This window comes from Dasypus novemcinctus, chromosome 9 (genome assembly GCF_030445035.2).
Source record: "Dasypus novemcinctus isolate mDasNov1 chromosome 9, mDasNov1.1.hap2, whole genome shotgun sequence".
NCBI classification, from domain to species: domain Eukaryota; kingdom Metazoa; phylum Chordata; class Mammalia; order Cingulata; family Dasypodidae; genus Dasypus; species Dasypus novemcinctus.
The window spans coordinates 41,903,271-41,922,898 of record NC_080681.1 but is presented as its reverse complement, the minus strand read 5'-3'; the positions used below and the strand labels follow the sequence as shown (position 1 = coordinate 41,922,898).

At 40.3% G+C, this 19,628-nt stretch overlaps 1 protein-coding gene across 1 annotated transcript in view; it reads right to left on the bottom strand.

Moving 5' to 3' along the window:
• Window positions 1–19,628, bottom strand: part of DDAH1 (dimethylarginine dimethylaminohydrolase 1) — a 192,865-nt gene that overhangs the window by 11,915 nt on the left and 161,322 nt on the right. The window contains exons 3-4 of the mRNA XM_004480899.4: window positions 19,169–19,242; window positions 18,241–18,360 (exon numbers count right to left, since the gene is read on the bottom strand). Coding sequence (XP_004480956.1) covers window positions 18,241–18,360; window positions 19,169–19,242 — 194 coding nt within the window. The remainder of the gene's footprint in view (window positions 1–18,240; window positions 18,361–19,168; window positions 19,243–19,628) is intronic.

Genomic DNA, 19,628 nt, shown 5'->3' with positions numbered 1-19,628 from the left:
CAGTCACTGCTGGAGACCCCTTTTGGGTCAGGCATGATGGCAGTGTGAGATGCGAAAGGAAAAGAGGTACAAAGATGACTTAGTCACAGGCTCTGCTGTCAGGACATGACTATAACTGAGGGCAGGAGAAGCATGTGAATGGTATGGCAGCAGGAAAAAGAAAGTCACCCTTGCTTCTATCACAGGCACCTTCTTAATGAAGAAGGCACGCAGATCGCACAGAGGAAATGGCATTGAGAGTCGTCGTGGCCATGCTGTGGTCGTCTGTTACACAGATGCTGGTTTGGAGGAACCAGCTTGCTCCCCAGAGGGTAGCTGTCACAAAAGGGAGTGGGAACTGTCTGGCTTTCAGCCCAAGGGAATCCACATGGCCATGGTATTGCAGGCATTTCCGGCAGTTCCAAACATTTCTGGGAATTTTCTAATCCAAAGGACTGGAAGGCAGCTCCATTATTCCACTTCCTACTCATGCTTTCTTTGCAATACAGGAAAAAAAAAAAAAAAAAAATTCCTGTGCTATGTTGTTTCACAGAACAATTTAGGACTTACTGATCAAGTATGGAAGATACTGATGTATGTTTAGGAAATATTCACAGAACTTGTTTGGCTTGCTCACAATTAATCTTCCTATGAAATATATATATGTACCCATCTCAACATATCAAAACTGAACCAATTTAAAAGCAACTGGTTAAAGATTCTATTGAGATATATGATATGTGATGCTTGATTAAGCACACTGTTCGTTGCTACTGGAATCTAAAGTTATTCTTTCATTTATTTATCCATCCATCAAGAGTTTATTGAATGCCTGGCAATATTAGCAGGCATTAAGCCTTGGCAATCCTTTCCAGGCTGAGCCAAAATAGCTATGGGTACTATGCTCGAATTGATATCACATATTCGTTATGTATAGTCTCTCCAAGCATCAGCTCAAAATGACCAGAAACAGAGATGTCTTTTGAACCTCCTCTCTGATTTGTCAGGTTCTGCAGATCCTAAGAATAAGGTTACATGGCTCTTTTTAGTTACACCTGGGCAAATTTTTAGTGTCAAATATTGCCACTGAGAGTTAGCTCTCAACAAATCCTCACATTTGGAGCTGTCGTCTCTGCTCAGATTATTCACCCCACAAGAGTAAGTGGAGGAGAGATTTCTTCTGTTATTCAAACTACAACCACAAGTCTCATACCACATCTGGGAGGAACCCTCAGAATCGGGGGCCTCTGTGGGAGCCCCACTCTGAGCTCTGAGGAAGGTTGTTGGGGAGCAGAGCATGGGGCAAGAGAACAAAGGGAACTTCTCTGGAAGAGTCACAGTCCTGACTAGTTCTTGATTTCAGGGATGGAGAGGAAGGAATTTCAGTCCACAATATGCAAATGTGGGATTGCATGCTCCTTCTTCACCTTTACCTATCTTTTTTTAAGACTAGCTTTGCTGCAGAATGAAATCTCCCAGTCTTATTCTTATGTCTTGTATGTAAGTACAGTAGATAGCTGTCTACTTGACTCTTGGGGTCATCTCCAGATACCTGCACCATCACACCCTTTAGCACCCCAAATCCCACAGTCAAAGGTTGATTCTTTTAGGTACTAGGGGCTTGTTGATCTTTAAGTTTCCCTTGGACCATGTGATAGCAAATAACAAACGGAGCACTGATTGGACAGCTCTTATTTATTGATGCTCTAATCTAAACATCCTCCTTCATTTCTCACAACTCTGTATGAGTTGTATTACCTCCATTTTTACAGAAAAGAAAACCCAAAGTTCAGAGAAGTTTGGTAATTTGTCTTGGGTAACACATCAAGACAGTGTATGCAGGGTCAAATCCATAGCCCACATTGCCCACAAATGCCCACATTTTTCCTGTCATATCAAACTTCACCATGCTACATCTAGCTTGAAAGATTAGAATCAGAGTTCACTCACTGGCAGCCTGTGGGCTCACCTTTCCTGTAGAGAAACATTTTAAAAAGTTTGTATTTGAATGCCCCTGAATCCATTTGAGTTTGCTATCTGGACTACATTGTTCATTCCCTTTAAGGCAGTTATTCTGTGCTTTGAGTAAATGAAAGAAGGGCAAAGGTCTTTGGGAATGGAAAAGACAGTGGATGAAGAGGTATTAGGAGCACTTGGAACACAGAGAGGCAGGTTTCAAGGTGAGAAATGGCCAATTGCACACACTTCACACTGATGTCCAGGATCAGCCCTGTTTTACCCTGATCCCACCACTGGTAGATTAATGCTTATTCTTTTATGAGAAAATGATTCTCTAGCTCTCTCATCTGTAGGGATGAATTAAAAAATTTTCTGTAATATTTACTTTACTCAGAGTCATTCCGAGTTCTCTGTCCAGTCTGCTTGGCCATTTATGAAATGGTTGCCTGAGGGTTAGGGAGTCTGTGCCCATGTAAGAGCATTCTATTTTTCTGGAATAGGGTGAAGAAGATCATCACTAGGGCCCTCAATTTTATCACTCTACTTAAATGCACTCTTAGCTTAAGTGGTTAGGAAAAAAGTCTTTGACACAGTGCCCTGAGGTCTTTAGCTTCAGGCAGTAACATGCTGGTAAATGGTTAACAACCAGCTGTCCAGGGGAAAACATAACATATACACATATGTTGCATAACATATGCATAACATATACACATAAGTTTATTACACATTTTACTGACATAAAGGATGGGTAGCACACAATTCACAAATAATAAAATAGTCAATACTCTACTATAATTTCCTTATTGCTAATTAATTTACAAAGAACGTTTTTGTAGAGCTTCTCTCTAAGGCCAACCTATGGTTGCATTTGACAAATCAGGGTACTTTCAACATGAATGTTGGTTAATATTTTTATATACATTAGTAAGATAAGTGAAACAATGACGATATATATTGGCACTTTGCTTGTGTGGTGTTACTTTGCTGAATTGCATAATAGTTTTTGAATAATGGGAGAATTTCCCTCAGTGTAATGGTTACAGACATGACACAATTTTTAACTTTAATCTGCATTATTAAAATTATCTCTAGGGGCGTGGGTGTGGCTAGAGTGGCTGAGTGCCTGCTTCCCACATGGGAGGTCCCGGGTTCGGTCCCTGGTGCCTCCTAAAAACAAAACGAAAGAAACAAACAACAAGCAAACAAATGGAAAAACCAACTCAGGGGAGCTGATGTGGCTCAGTAGTTGAGCACCGGCTTCCCACATACAAGGTCCTGGGTTCAATCTCTGGCCCCAGTACCTCAAAAAACAAAAACAAACAAAAAAATTTCTCTACCAGTTTCTGGTGTCTAGGCAGTCAGTAAAATGATAAATCAAGTCCTGATTTATAGCATTTGCTGATTTTCATGGTGTAAATACTTTCACTGGGGCCAATTTCAAGCTCTCAACTCTATCACTGAGTGTAGAGTTGAGAGAGATGTGCAGTGGCACACCAGTACATAGTATTTCTACCTTACAGATAAGATAGATATAAATAACTTCAAGAACACAGCTAATGATGAAATGCAGTGCTGTAACTAGGAAGCAATGAATTTCGAATATTTATTACCTTTGTTTTTAATATATGTACTTAATTGTAAGCTAATGCAATTTAATTTTTAATAATGTCTGTGTTTAATAACTGGCTTGTAAAATTCCTGAAAATTTAACTCTCAGTTCTCCTAAGCTGGTAGGAACTGGCTCCAGCACACACTGCCCTGTAAACGGAACGTCATGGCTTTGTAAGACTTGGTTCCTGGACTGCGGCAGAAATTGGGCTTTCATAGAGAGGGACTTTAAGTCTCCCTCCACCCTCTTTGTTAATGCCATGGATAACTTTAACTTTAAAATTTGGCTCACATAACTTTTGCTTCTCATGGGCAGATAATATTTGGGGATTAACTGACCCCCTTTTACAGAGGCCCAGAGAGATGGAGAAATTATCCAATGTTATCCACTGATTTACCCGATGTCACATAAAGGTAGTTAATTGCAAAGTTATTGTTGGACCCCAGGTCTCGTAACTCAGTCTGGGCCTTGGTCTTGGTTTGTAAGACAGAATTTAAATGGGCCAGGAAGGAACAATGTCAACTCCTCCCCAGCTCCCTGCTCTGCCCCCAAGTTAGTAAGGGTCTCCCTCCTCAGATCTAAATAAGATTGGCTTGCACCTCCATTCCATGATTTGTAGAATGTCCTAGGCCAGTGGGCCTCAGGCCTGGCCACACAGAATCAGCTGGGGACTTTTAAAGACTATAGTTGCCTGGGCTGCAACCATAGAGATTTTGATTTACTTGGTCTGGAGGGGGCCCAAATACCAGTATTTCTTTTTTTTTTTTTATCCCCCTCCCTTTGCGGCTTTTTGTGTGCTGTCTGCTCTCTGTGTCCATTCACCGTGCATTCTTCTGTGTCTGTATTTATTTTTATTTATTCCCCCCACCCTTGCGGCTTGTTTGCTGTCTCCTCTGTGTCCATTCGCTGTGCGCTCTTCTGAGTTTTTGCTTGTCTCCCTTTTTGTTGCGTCACCTGGCTGAGTTGGCTCTTCATGGTGCTTGTAGGCCGGTGGCTCTCTGCCGTGTGCGGGCGAGCCTGCTTTTACAGGGAGGCCCTGGGACGCGAACCCAGGACCTCCCATATGGGAGACTGATTGAGCCACAGCCACTTCCCACCAGTATTTTTTTTTAAAAGCTCCCCAAGTGACTCTAATATGCAGACAGGATTGAGAGCCACTGTTCTATACCCTCTGCATGCTTTCTATCAACTTTGGGGGTCGAGGGGGAAGGAGGTAAAGAGGGAGCCTACAGTCTCATGATGTTTCTGGCTCCATCTTCTGTTGAATTAGGCCCATTTGAAGATAGGCTTCTTTTATGTTTGCTAGTCCTCTTTTTTTTTAGGAAAATGTCAATCCTTTATTGCTTTACCTTTTATCATGGAAATTTCTAAATACATTAAAAAGTAGACGGAATAGTATTATGAATCTACATATACCCTGAAACTAATTTTCAACAGCTAGTCCTCTTTTAAACCATGTCAACCGAAGCAGAGATGGCAGCCTTTCTCTGATTGCCTTAAAAAATGAAACATAAAAACCAACAAAAACCAAACCTATTGGCATAGAGTAACAGACTTTCTCAAGTTTGCTAGGCTGGAGTATTGCAGTAATAAGAACACTAAAATAGAATACTAAGTGTCTACAGACTTTTGAAAAGTCTGCTTTGCTGTTTGGACCTCTCACTACGTCCTATCCTTTTCTCTTTCTCTATTGCCACATACTTATTACTTCTAATGACGTGTACTTTTTGCTTTCTTTTGTGTTGTGTGGTGCTGACCCTAAGACTTCAAGGCTCTCACCTTTCACCTCAAAGACCTTATTGCTGTATTTTCCTAAATAAAGACAATTTTCTCCCTAAGAGGAATTGAGGGTTTGGCTCTTCCAAGGGTCTAGTGGACACTGTGGTTGCTTCCCCATTATCTATTCCCTGCTTTCTTGGTATCTACCCCGTTTTCATTTGGATAGCTACAGATCCCTTATGTAGTCCACATAATCTGGGGGAAGCTAATTCAACCCATCTCCAGGACTGAGGCTCCAGGTCAGAAATTCCTAAAATATCTTGGTTCATGGTAGCCCTTAGTATCTCAGTAATTTTTCACAGTGCTTCTAGGCTAAAAACCAAATGAACAACAACAGTCAAAACCCCTTGACACTTTTGCTCCCTAAGGAGTTAGGCCCAAACGACTTAAAATATTCTGGTGTGGTGCCTTTATGAATTTGTTGCTGTGCTCCCAGGGTGCCTCGATGCACAGTTAGGAAATTGTAGTGCCAGGTTAAATTGACCAGCGTTATTCATCCCCTGGTTATAGTCAGTGGTTCAGGGATGGGCAGGTGACCAATTGAGCTAATGAGAAGGGAGATGATTGGAAAAGCAGCAGCTTCCTGTTTCTAAGAGGACTTATAAAAGTACTATCCTCCTCCCTGAGTATGGATAAGGAAGCTTGTAGCTAGAAGTTACTGGTAGTCTTTGCACTCTCTCGAGTAGCAGTCAGCTTTTGAAGAGCTCTTCTGTGGAAGGTGGAGAGAAGAGACAAAAGAATCCAGTTCTTTGGTGACATCACTGAGCAGACCAATCAAATCTACTCTAAAGTCTGCGCTACTTCGGAACTTTCCAGTCACATGGACCAATAAATCTTCACTGTTTAGGCCAGCCAGCTTGAATTGGATTTTCTGGGGAACACAAACATCCTTTATCAGCTAGGACTAAACTCAGCTGTAACAGATACCACCTGCTTCCTGAAATGACTTAAACAAGAAGTTTACTTCTCTTTCACATGAAAGGAATTTTGAGGCTGTAGTGTAATGTGGTGGCTTGAAAGTCATCAGAGGTCCAGACTCCTTCTAGGTTTTTGCACTGCCATATCTGGGTATAGGCCTTATTCTTCAGGTATAAAATGGCTTTTGGAGCTCCTGCCATCACATTCTTATTTCAAGCAGCAAGATATAGGAAGAACGAGAAGGGTGCAACTCCTCCCTATCAAGGAGGCTTCTTGGATTTCATACCTAGCACTATACTTTCAGTTCATTGGACAACATTTAGTCTCGTTGCTATACCTGGTACAAAGAGAGTTGGGAAATATGGATTTTATTCCAAGTGGCAATGCGCTCATTTAAAACTCATGTTTCTATTAATAAGAAGGAATACTGGAATGCATTTTGGAGAAGAAAACTAGCTGACTGAAATCAACTGATTCAGATGGTAATACTTTTTTCATACCCTCCACCCACATATATATTTATTTTTTTTACTTCTGTCCCTTTAGGCAATTGGCAAACTATTTGAATTCAACAGAGTTCTGTTCTGATCCAAAGTATCCAAATCATCCCAAAAGGACAGATGGTTATTTAAAAGCTTCCAGGGAGGCAGACACCACATCACTGGCCCTATGTGCAGTACTTGGCAGCAGTACTTGGCATGTGGTAGGCGCTCAATACATATTTGTTGAATGTTGAATGACTGAATGATCTTTTAGCAGTGCATTCCAGCATTTCAACAACTCTTAAAAATCACAAAATCATGAAGCCTCCTGATATAATTTCCTATAAGACAAACTCACTCAGAGCAACGGAGAGCTGCCGATCAGCACTCTTGCCATACCCTTCTCTGTATAAAATACTGGTCACTAAATCTCCCATTTTAATCAGTTTTGGTTGCTCTCTAGGAGCCCTTCTCAAATTCTAACACACTTCAGCAATGGACTCAAACTTCTTACCCAAACTGAGTACTGAGTTTCCTCCCTCTTTTCACTATCCCTGCTTATAGAATTTAGTATTATCATGTTTGTTTTTGAGCCACAGGACTTCAGAGTTGGGAAGGAACACAGACATATATTTAAGTGAAGAGGCCTCTTTGAGGGTCTAGGTACCTAATATGAGTTAGAGCAACAGACACTTACTGCAGATAATGTGTTTTAATATACAAATGTTGTCAATAGAGAGAAAAGCAATATAGAAAGCATGCTAAAAATCTTTTCTGTATATATTCCCACTCCTCCTAGAAAAAGACACAGCATTTTAGAGATAAGTTAGCTATTCACAAGCATTTATATTTCAGTAATCTGGTAGATTTCTGCATGGTTTTCCTTCCCACATGAGCTATTTCTCTAAAGGCCCTTTATTTTACCCAATATGTATTATCATGAATGATTTTAGGTGGTATTTTCTTTTCAAAGACATAGCAATTTAGTTTTGGAATGGATTTTCTCTCCAGCAAATGCAAATGTAGGAATTGATGCCTGGTGAGTTTCAGGTAGAGCAAGTGTTCTTCACGCTGACCTGTACCAGAATCAGTGGGTGGTTCCTGGATCTTGCTGAATCAGAATTTCTCACACTGAACCCCAGGAATCTGGTGTGTATTTTTAATGTGTATTCTAAGTGATTCTTGGGTGCACCAAAGTTTGGTAACCATTAACTTAGGCTATTCAAATTAAACTAAAATGACTTTTGTGCCTAAAAGGTATCATTGCTGCTATTGATACTATAGCTTCTAATAGCTAACACATACTGAGTTCTTATTCTTGCCAGACTGAAGAAATAATCAGAAACTTTACATAAAATTTAATAGATTAAACACCTCCCATTTAGCTTCTACTTGATTTTTTGGAACTCGTAACTATGAGTCACTTCTGGACATGTAGTCACAGCTTTGAACTTAGTCGCACTTGAGAAAAAGATAATGGCTGTTGTAAACTATCTCCAAAACTGCTTTTTACATCTGTAGATGGATAGTGTTATGAGTAACACAGGCATCGACTGTAGCAATAGAACCATCCAGTGACCGTAACTGAAAAATTGATTTAGAAATATTCTTAAAGATTGCTGAATATGGCATTCTGAAAGAGGAAAACAAGGGGAAAATGGTAAGTGATTTAAATGGAGTAGGTAACACTAGGAGAATGATTTTGTGGGATTGGCAAATTTAGTTTCTTTCCCTTGCATGCCATCATTTCTAAGGGTGGTCCAAATCCCAATATTGTGCCAGGTAGTGGTGACGTTTCCCTCAGAGGCTGAAGAATAATTCACAGTGAAAATGTCACTTCTAATTTAGTATCTACGTTCTACCATATGCTTTCCTAACTTTCCACCAAGCAATAGGATACTCATCAACACTTTAGGCATTTAATACATGTGCTTTCCACAGAGAAACAGTAACCCAAAACTCAACCATCCTCTCTCCAGCTCAACTGGCACATTTCCTAATCCCTCAACACCAAAAGGAACCGGTGTTGACATAGCCTAGAGTGTCATATAGGTCATGAAGTGATGTACAATTTCAGCCCACAAAGTAAAAACATTGTTTTTCCCCCCAATGTTTTGCCAACTCGATTCACCTAAGAAACAATATGATACTGCTGGAGATGGAGAGCATGCAAATGTGGTTAAAGTGATTTCTTTTGTGTGCCATGAGAGTAGATTAAAAAAAAAATAAATGGAAAAGGGTAAAGGACAGAGACTCCAAATTCGGACGAGTCACCGACTTCTGCCAATGGAAAATGAAATGGAAGCCAACCCCGTTAGTGTCTTACAAGTTTAGGCATAGGATGTCTACCGGAGATGCTGTCAGGCTGACATGTCTGAGTATAGCTATAGCTCAGTTTCCAAATGTGAATCTAGGTCAGTGAAATCCAGCCGTGTACTTTTTTTGCCATCCTTTGTAGGAGATGGGGAGAACAGCGTTCATGGGAACAAGAAGAGTTTGAACGCTTTTCCAAAAATTCCTGCAAAAGCACCCCACTTTGGTCCTCACTTTTGAAGTCATTTTGCTCACCACTGTCTTCCAGGGCCTAATACGGTGCCCAGCACAGAAAAGGAATTCTGTCCATCGCTGATGTCAAAGTGTTAACCTGAATCATTTTTCTCCCTTGCTCCTTGAAGTCGATCATTCACAATGTTCTGTTTCTTCTTTATACGGAGCTCAATTCTGTTCTGTCCCTTACATTTTCACTATGACTTTCTTAGTCCAGACCCTCCTCTACTTTGTCACTGGACTGTGCAGTGGTATCTACCTTTTTAAATTACTCCTAATCTTTATTCCTGTTAAATCATTACAGGCACAATCCAATGGTGATCCTGCTGTTCTTCATCCTTTTACTTCTCTGCTAAAAAACTGAGTGGCTCCCGCAGCCCACAAATAGGACAACCCCAACTCCTTGACCTCTGGACCAGCCCTAACTTGCACAGAGGTCCTTATCTCTCTTCCTTTCCTTGCACACAGCCCCTGTTCCAGCCACTGTCCTATTCCACCCAGATGTCCTCTTTGTAAAGACCAGCCTATGACTTACTGTTATGTAAGTCACATATGCCTTATGTTACATATGCCAGCCTAGGACTTCCTGTTCATTTGGGTCTACTCAGTCTTTGACCCCCACCGCTTATGCTTGTTCCTTCCTCAGAATTCCTATCACCTTTACCAGGACCATGAGCCATTTATTTGGCACTTACCCCATGTTACACTGTAATAGCATTTATCTTTCAATGTTCTGTCTTGTTTCTCCAAGGCAGAGAAAATTTCTCATCCATTTCAGCATGGCTTGTGTCGAGACAGTCCCTTTCACACAGATGCTGTTCAATAAACATCACTGCTATGTGGTGTTCAGGAAGCCCAAACTTCAAGTTCAAATGTGATCTCTTTTTAGTTGCCTTTTGCAGAAGAGACAGTAACAAGAAGTTTGGAAACCTAAGCTTTTTAAAATTTCATCAGGCTTTCATATATGTATTAGAAAATGTTAATATTTGTCAAATATCAAATTTAATAATTATTTATGTAATTGAACCTACCTTAAAGAAAATGGAACTAGGTAAGAGTCTTCGCTGATTTTCTATCCTCAAATAGGTATGAAGATGTTCAGCTAAGCATAAGGTTTTTATCACTTACAGCCACTGAAATGATAATGTGATAATGGTCAAGAGTCTATAATGGACTCTCTTTGGAACCATCCATATCACTGATGTCTTATAATTAAATGGTTGGCATGATTGCCAAGTGGTTGCACACTCCATGTTCAAGACACGGTCCTTCTCCTTTACTGGCTGTTGTGGAATTTTCAACGGGAAAGGAACGAAGCTCTCATGCCCCAGTGAAGGTGATTCGACTGTTTTTCCAAGAAGAGACTGAATCAAGGGGACAAGGGTCACACAGGGAGAGCCAGAGCAGAGCCAGAATATCAACCCATGAACTTGGATTCTGAGTTCTCTGCTTTGCCCTCTTAGCCATTTGCCCCTATAGACAACTAAAGTTCTTTAGCAGAATCTAGACAATTTTTTAAAAAAGTAAGTTCTTCTCTGACATCAGAGTTGGTGTGAATTTAACTTTTTCTCTCTCTTTTTTTTTTGTACAATTCTTCACACCTCAAGAAGAGGTCCACTTAGATCTCTCTCCCTCTCTCTCTGTGTTGGTGGAGAGAGTATGGAAACAGGAATCAAATGTAAGTTTCCTGTTTTCAGAAAACTTTAACACTAGTGACTTAGGGTAACTTGGAGTATTTTAATATGGAATATTTACATACCAATGGGTTGAGAGGTGGCATCCAAATTATTACTTAATTTGGTTAGGTTTTATATTATAAGTTTACACAATGTTGAACTTGTGGCGACAAAAAGGTAAGGTGTTCCTAATTTGGATATGCTCAGTACCTTTACTGCTATGCAATTTGGAATATGTTATTTTGCACCTATAGCAGATAGGGGTCGGCTTCTCCAGATGCCTATTATGCTGGACTCTAAGCTAGGCGCTTTTGGAAGTTGCAGAGATCTCGGAAGGCAGTGGTGGTTCTAACTAGCCTGGGCATTAGAATCACCTGTGGAACTTTAAAAGCATGTGGCTGCCAGGCTCAATCCTAGACTCAGAATATCGACATTTTCTGGGGGTGGACCCAGGGCAGTGTGTTTTCAGAAAGCTGCCCTGGGATTCTGAACCACACCTCTCATTAGGAACAACTGCTTTAAGGTCACTTAGAAAATTTTTAGTAAGCCAAGAGTCCTGGATTTTCTGAAAGGCCTTTAAAAGGCTATTTGTTAAATTCCCCCAACAACATTTTATAGCATCAGTTGAATACTTTTTGATGTTCCATTGTATAGTGGATGGAATGAACAGAAGTTATACTTTAAATATAATTTCTTCCTTTCTTTATCTGACATTTTCTTCAAAGCTCAAAGGGGGGGAAAAAAGCACATTATTTTTCCCTTTCTCCTACTTGGCCAATTTTGCCTTCTTACTGCTTTGGAACTCATGCTGAAAGCTGGCATGACTGTTTTGGTCTCACAACTTCAAATTATTTAGTGGCTTATCATGCCAAAGCATTTTATTTTGGCCACTTCAGGCTTGTTGGCACAGAACTCTGGGAATATTGTCAGATAAGACAACTGCTGCCAGAAAAAGGAATATAAACAGTTGTTACAAACTCAGAGGCAATTTGGTTTTGGGTTTTACTTTCTTAATATAGGCATGGCAGATTAAAAAAAATCATCGTTTTGTCGATATGGTGAATATAACTGGAACAGACAACCAGATAATAAGACTATATTAAAACCTACAGTGGAACTGTCAGTATGCTTTTCATAGCAGAGATCCAAAAATGGAAAATATTGTGGCTACTCTATTATTCCCTGTGACAACAACAACTAAAAATGCAAAGTCTTTGTTTTTCCATTTTAATAACCCTGTTGATACCAGTTGGTTCTCATTCTGTTTTATTGGGTTTTGTTATTACTGTTCTAGTTGTCATTAAAGGAAATTCCAGGCAATAAAAAATATACAAAACCCAAGCACAACTAAGGGTTTTTCCATTTTCTTTATATGACTATCTATAAAATTACATGGACATTTTTGGACACAAAATCAATGCTGGAGCTTAGTCAAAACGAGAGGAAATACTGTCTGATTGACCTCTATTACACAGTTAGTCATTCAAAAGGAAAACACACTGTGTGCTATGCAGTTTAAAGGAGCTGCAGAACAGCCCAGGTCCTCATTCAAGCAATCTTACAAACACAGTTAATTATTTCAGAAAGTAGATAAAAACAAAAGACATTCCCATCAAGGCAAAATGTGAACATTTTAATTTAAAACTACAAGTCTACAGGAATTTTTTAATTAAATGGTTTGTACTTAAGGGGAAAATAAACGAGTAAACCTTACAAAGGAGTCTTCATAACTCATGACACCAAGGATGGTTTAAAAAAATAAAATGACCACTCATATAGTATCAAAAATATCAAATTTGTACATTTTTGAGTAGTCAATGAAAATAATATTGGTTAAAGTATCTGGCACACAGAAGACACCTAACAAATATCGGTTGATTCTCAAACTGAATGATTTTGCCAAATAAAAATGACAAATGCATCTACATGTAACTATTCATAACAAATGTAAATTATTTCACAAGTCCTTTTAATGAATAGTATTTCATCCTTAAAAAGAGTTCTTTAACCATTGGCAAAAGTTTGCTGTCAAAATACTTTAATGCAGTGCTACAGAAGCAAACATATTTTCAACACACTAAAATGAATGAAAAGCATATTGAATAAGGTACATATATAAAATAAATAGGATTACTTTTATAACTGTTCATGCATAGTAATTTAATTAGAGTATCTAAAATTATAACTACATTTCTATCTATCAGCCCTAGCAACAACTTTTGGGAAACTGAATGATGGTAGTTTTGAGACAACTGCTTAGATCAAGTTGTTGTCCACACCAAATAAGCTTACTTATTTTCAAGTTTTCCTTCTCTTGGGAAATTCAGTTCATGTTTTCCGAAGTCAACCCGTTTTAAGTATTACCAACAATGTCTATTTTTTAAAACTAGGTTTACAACTTTTTAACTTTCAGGCAAAAAGCTTTCGTGGATGATTCTCATTCTAAAAAAACATTGAGAATATTATTCACATTAATGCAAGCTTTCATGGCTACAGAACTGAAGGTTATTGCTGATGACAGGTCTTATAGACCTCTCTTTGGGGTCCCTATAAAGAAACACACAGGAAAACCTCAAAATTTATCTTTTGATTAAATAATTTTTAAAACCACAATTCATTGTGATTCAAAAGAAAATAATTACTAATAAAGGAAGAAAAAAGGCCACTAAACAAAACTGCAGCTGTTAAAAGGAGAAACTAGCAAGTGAGCATGCTCTGCTGGCTGCCCGGCCACCAGATGGCACAAGCCCCTAACTCGTCCACACTGCACACAGTGCCGCCCCTCCACGCTGGGCTCTGGAGCTTCTCGGTCAGATCAGTTTCAGGAAAGCTTTACTAAGGGCTACACTCCCCCTTTCCTCCCTCTCACTCTCCCTTCCCCTTTTTTTTTTCTTTTTTAAATTGATAAAGGACTGAACGCTACCAAGGACACTGAGTTAAAAGTCATTACTGTGACTCCCTCCCAGGGAGAGAAGTTACAATCTGTCTGTCCTCCTGTGACAGGCAGCATGTAATTAATCCAGGTTCTTGGAAGGGAAGGAGAGTTTTGGACTGGATCTAGGAAAAGAAAGGTGAGACCTGGGGTGTGAATCTCCTCTTTTCAAAGTCAGGCTAGTCTGTGGAAGAGAGGCATTCTGTACAAGGCAAAGTAGGGGCTTGGGAGTTAGACATTAAATAACCATTAGAGAATTATTTCTGTAAGTTAAGCATAGCCCACTTCCAACCAGCTAATATGTGTACCTAAAAAAAATAAAACTTAAAAATTCAAGTATACATACAATAAGGTACATAAATCATAACTATGCCATTTGATGCATTATCACAATTATCACCCACTCCCTCTTTCCTTAATGTATCCACTGTCTTGACTGCTGACATCAGAGCAGTATTACCTGCTTTTTAATTTTCTATAAATGACATAATAGAATATGGTTTCTTTGGAGTTTGGTTTATTTTGCTCAACATTATGTTTGTGAGTTGCAATGCAAGCTATGGAGCAACTAGTGTTCTCATCTTTGAGAAGGTGGATATTCCTTCTGGAAGAGTACATATAGGTCGAAGGCCTGTGCATGGATTAATTAATTCTACATTACTTTCTTTTCTAGCTAGAGAGACTTGTGCAGAATAAAGGTGGTAGCTGCCCAGGCACATGAAAGGAATAATGGAATGTCTGAGAGAAAAACAACAGAAAGGAAGAGCAGGTTGCTATCAAGACTAATTTTGCTTAGATAATGGTATTTTTAGAATCAGACTTGATGTGAAGTGTCTTTAGAAATTTGTCAAATAAGCTAACACCCAGTACCCTGGCTGTATCAACAGTAAAATGCGGTAATAGTTCATCCTCCTTCCCTTCCTTGGCACTCTGCATCATATGTGTTCTGGGCCTTTTAATAGAAAGTTGCTCACATCTTCCTAGATGGATGATTTCATTTAAATATACAATGCACACGCTATTAAATCTATCTACAACCTAGAAAAGTGGACAGCTATTTCCATAAGAACCCACTTTATTAACCAAGAATAGATTGCAACCCATTACAAAGTGTTTCAAATGCAATAAGACTACCCAGAACCTCTGGGCACTCCGCTTTGCATGAATATAGAAGAAGCAGCTTTAAGACTCTGAAGGAAGCAAGGACTCAGCGAGCAGTGACAGATGTGGGAAGGAATCAAGCTTTTAGTGTGTGGCGCAGGAAGGGACAATTCACCACCGTTTAAATGATATGCCCTTCAAAGAATGCCCAAGTAGCCAGGGGCTGTAAAGCAGAGGCTAGGATTGAGTCCCTTAAGTTTGCAAGGGAAAAATTAAGCATATGGGACCTAACTCCTACTTTCTCTAAAATGGGTGAGGATCCCAGATATCAGCAAAAAAGTGGGAAGGAGGAAGAGTTAGAGAGAGGGAAGGAGAGAGAGGGGGCTCTGCTACAGTCAGTTGAAGGCAAAACAATTGGGAAATGCTTTCAAATAGAAAAATAATGGGTATAGGGTGGGGTGGGGTGGACAATTGGGAAGAAGATAATCAGGGCCCAGGAAACTTGACTGTGGAACCATGAGATCCTAAATTAAATGGTTTATTTCATCAGAGCTTAGTACTTTTTACTTTAAAACACTAAAAATGAAATCTATACTACTTTTGTTGTTGGCCACTGATGTATCTGTCTCTATCCATACATCTTTCTGCCTGTCTATATCTGTATTTAATATCCCCATGTTAGAAATAGGACTAACATCACTATCATTTTTCATTTTTATTGATTGTTCTAATACAGGAGCCAAACTGTTCTAAAATAAATAGCAGCTCAGTTTCACCTAAATCTGAATTTCATCAACCTACCTATTTCCTACCTGAGATTCTGCCCTCCTAGAGATCTCATTCTTCAGGTCAGTTTTTCCTCCTGCTTTCAATACAAGGTAAGGCGGCATTTTGGGTGCTAGGAACACGGCAGGTGGGCACTTGCCAACTCCACAGGCCCACAGTTTCAGCAAGCACATTTGCTGATGGAAAATCTCATCTCCAAAGAATGCCCTTCTAGCCAGTGAGGGTTATTTATAGCTTCTGACAGAGAAGGTTTCCAGTACAGAATGATCATCATTATTAACACTGAGTCAAAGGAACTCTACAGGAGAAGGTCTACAAGGTCCTCATAGGATGCCCTTAAGAGAGGAGGCATTATCCCTGGATAACGGGGACAGGAGAATGAATGGGAAAATGGGAGTGAGTTGCCATGGCATACAATGGGCCTCGGGGTCTGGCTTTCTTTTCCCAGGCCATCAGTGGCCCTCTCTTCCAACTGCAGGGTCTTCCCTTCTTTTGATTTCCTGTAAAAGGAATGCTGGTCTTACATCCTGGGAGCAATGCAACCACCATGCCTCTTTTGCTCAGAGCCCTGTGGGTGCCCAGACTCTTCCTGCATGGAAATAAACTTGTCCTCTTCCTCACTTTCAAGTCCCCACCTCTTGAAACTTATCCTGCTCCATCCAACTCTATCTCCAGAAGTGCTCAAGAAAACCCTTTAATATAAATCAAAGCTGGTTTTCTTGCATCACATGAATGTATTGTGCGCAGTCTTTGCTTATGTCACGTCCCCACATGAAGCACGCTTTCGCTGAATTTCACCCTGCCAAATTCCACCCGTCCTTCAAGGCCCACATCTAGACTCATTTTCTCCATGAGACTGCCTCTGAATATCTACCTTCAACGAGATCCTCTAATAGCCGTTGGGGCCTGTTTCAAATAACATGGGGCTAGTTAATCATATTGCATTTTCCCTTAGTTTGTTATATGTTAGTTTTTACATTCTACTTTATAAACTATTTGAGGTAGGCGCCTAGTCTACTCAGAAGGGGAGGTGGGGCTACTTTTTCTAATTTGCCCACCCAGAAGGCGTTCTTTCCGCTCATGCATACAAGGGCTTGGTACAGGCCAACCTCTCCCGCCCTAAGGTCTTGTGATCAGTTTCAGACATTCATAGGCCAGCCTGGTGGCCTCAGCTGCCATAGACAGACATGGCAGAAAATCCTTAAGTAGGAAAAATAATCTTAGACACCTTGAGTGACACCATTCAACAAATGCTTTCTTTCTAGACATATTTTCAACACCCAGAAAGCTGACACAGCCTTCCAGCTGAAGCCGATCAAAAGAGATTCTCCAATGGAATAAAGAAAAAGACACTATGATACATATAAAATTCTGAGATCCATGCTCAGCAATAATTATCAAAATGTCCTAGAAATACAATGTCAGATACACTTTGGGAATGGGGAAAGGAAAGGCCAGGTGAGCTGGCTGACCCGTTTGCATATATCAGCTCAACACAGTGATTGCTTCCCAGCTAAACTCTACCAGGTTTAACTCTCACATAGATGCATAAGGATCTGAAAGGGTAAAGAAATAAACCGTATATCTTGGGGCACACAGATTCACTAATAAGTCATGTATGTGTGACCTGCAGCCACGTTAAGCCCAGTCCATCACTTAGCTCTAGCCTTGTGACCTGGGGCAATTTATCTAGTTTTCTCATTTGCAAAATGGAGATAATACTACTTCTTTCATTCATTTATTCATCACTGACCAAATATTAATTGGCCCACATAAAGGAGCATAATGGTGAGCACAACAGATGTGGTCTTTGTACTGTGGAGCTTCCAGATCAACTCCCAGGGTGGTTAGTGACAGAGAAGGGAAGAGCATTTTAGCCACAAAGCACTGTAACAACGGGAAGGCTTTCTTCACCATCACTGATTTCCACTCTTCATCTAGCTGTGTGACCTGGACAAGCCATCATTTTCCTGGGCTTTCCTAGTCTCATCTGCAAAATGAGGAAACTTTCTGTCTTAAAATTTAATTATTCCAAATGCAAATGAAGAGGGGAAATGTTTTAGGTACTTCTGAATGATGACTTTCTAAAGATTATTATGAAATTGTCCAGATATTAAAAAAAAAAAAGAACACTCCAACAACCCTTTGTGTACCAACTACGTGACTTAAGAGGTACAGCGGGACAGCGTGCTCCACCTGGAGGCACACCCTTCTTTCCCTCAGAGGGAATGGCTGCGATGAGTTTGGCGGTCACTATCCTGAATTGGCCTTTCTAGAAACCCTGGTGTGCATGTAAGAATGGCTCACGGTGAAGAGTCCTTCCTACCCTTAGGAATCGCTGGCTCCTAAGGAATATGAGTTCGTGACTGTGCACGGCATAGAAAGCACAAGTATCAGCCTCCTCTGCTGCTGCTCCCCCAGCAGACAGAACTACAAAGACTGCGGCGTTAAGGAGCCCAGGTTCATGTCTACCTTGAGGGCTTTCTGTGCGGGTTCACTGGACCCAATGGCGATCAGGTTGGGTCCAGCCATGCTGCAGAAGCTCTTCAGATGCAAAGCCTCAGCCACCGGGACTGTGGAGACCGCATAGTCCTAAACATACAATAGGAAAAAAAGCGGCTTGACATCACAGAACAATTTAAAAACTGATGTAAAACCTACCCGAACCACGCCCGCTCCTCTGGAGGCTGCCAGAGGCCTTGAATATCCGGAAGGGAAACTGGGGCTCACGGGTTTTGGTACTGCCGGCTAAATGAAGAAATCACAGAACTCCCTTCCAGAAGTGAGGTGGTCGGCTGTTAGATCTATGGAGTGGGCTTCTCTGGAAGGGTGTGTCTGAAAATCCTATGTAAAGTGTGACTCTGTAGGAGCCTTCCCCTGCTCTTGGAGAGCAGAGCTTCTTGGGGGTTATAGCTCTTCCGAAGCAGCTGGGCAAGCCCATATATTAATGATCAACAAAGTAAAGGGACTGAGAGAGAATGAATGTGCAGCACCTCACAGTGCCAGGCCCACAGTGGGCACCCAAGGATGGGCGGCCCCTAATTCCAAACCAAAAAATCCACATGTCCATGTCAGAGCCAACTGGGGCTCAAGGTTGTTTTTTAAGGCCTTGAAAGTGCCAGGAACATCTGCCAGGCATTTGTATGCTTACACACTGGGAGAAAACAGATGTCCACAATAAGTTCGTTGCTGCTGTGTTAGCCAGAGAAGCCTACTGACTGAGAAACTGGAAAGCTTCTGAAACTTGTAGTGAATGTACAAATATTAGGAATTATTTTGCAAAACTAGGATTAGGAATTAATTGGCAAAACACCATGATTCATGATATATTTATTCAATGGATCTGTGAATATTTATTAAGTAATTAATCTGTGCCAAGCATAGATTATTTTTTACCTACCTTAAAAGTATCAGCCAAGATTTCAGCACCTCGTTGATTTGTCCTTTTGGAAAGGCCCACAAAAAATTCTCTGCCTATAATAAATGCCATGGAACAAAGTGAGTGGGTGGTGCTGGCAGGCTACATGCTATTTCTTTTAGCATCGCATGGTTTTCTCCTACCACAGAGGGTAGCTCCAGTTGTACTGATTCCTGTGCTCTTTATATAAAAAAAATATTTTAAAGTATTGCCCTTAGAAATTAATTTCTGGTCTAGGAAGTAATAGAATTAAACACATTAATAATCTGTCACCAGAAATTTAAGTAATAGAAAGGACAAGTGAGCAGTACTTCCTTTCTCCCCTTCCTCAAAAGAACAATACTATTCATTCGTGATGAAGTCAGATCCCTTTTTTCATAATGATTGTATAAGACTTGGAAAAATCATCTGGGTAAATTGAGTCTATCACTTACTAGTCTTC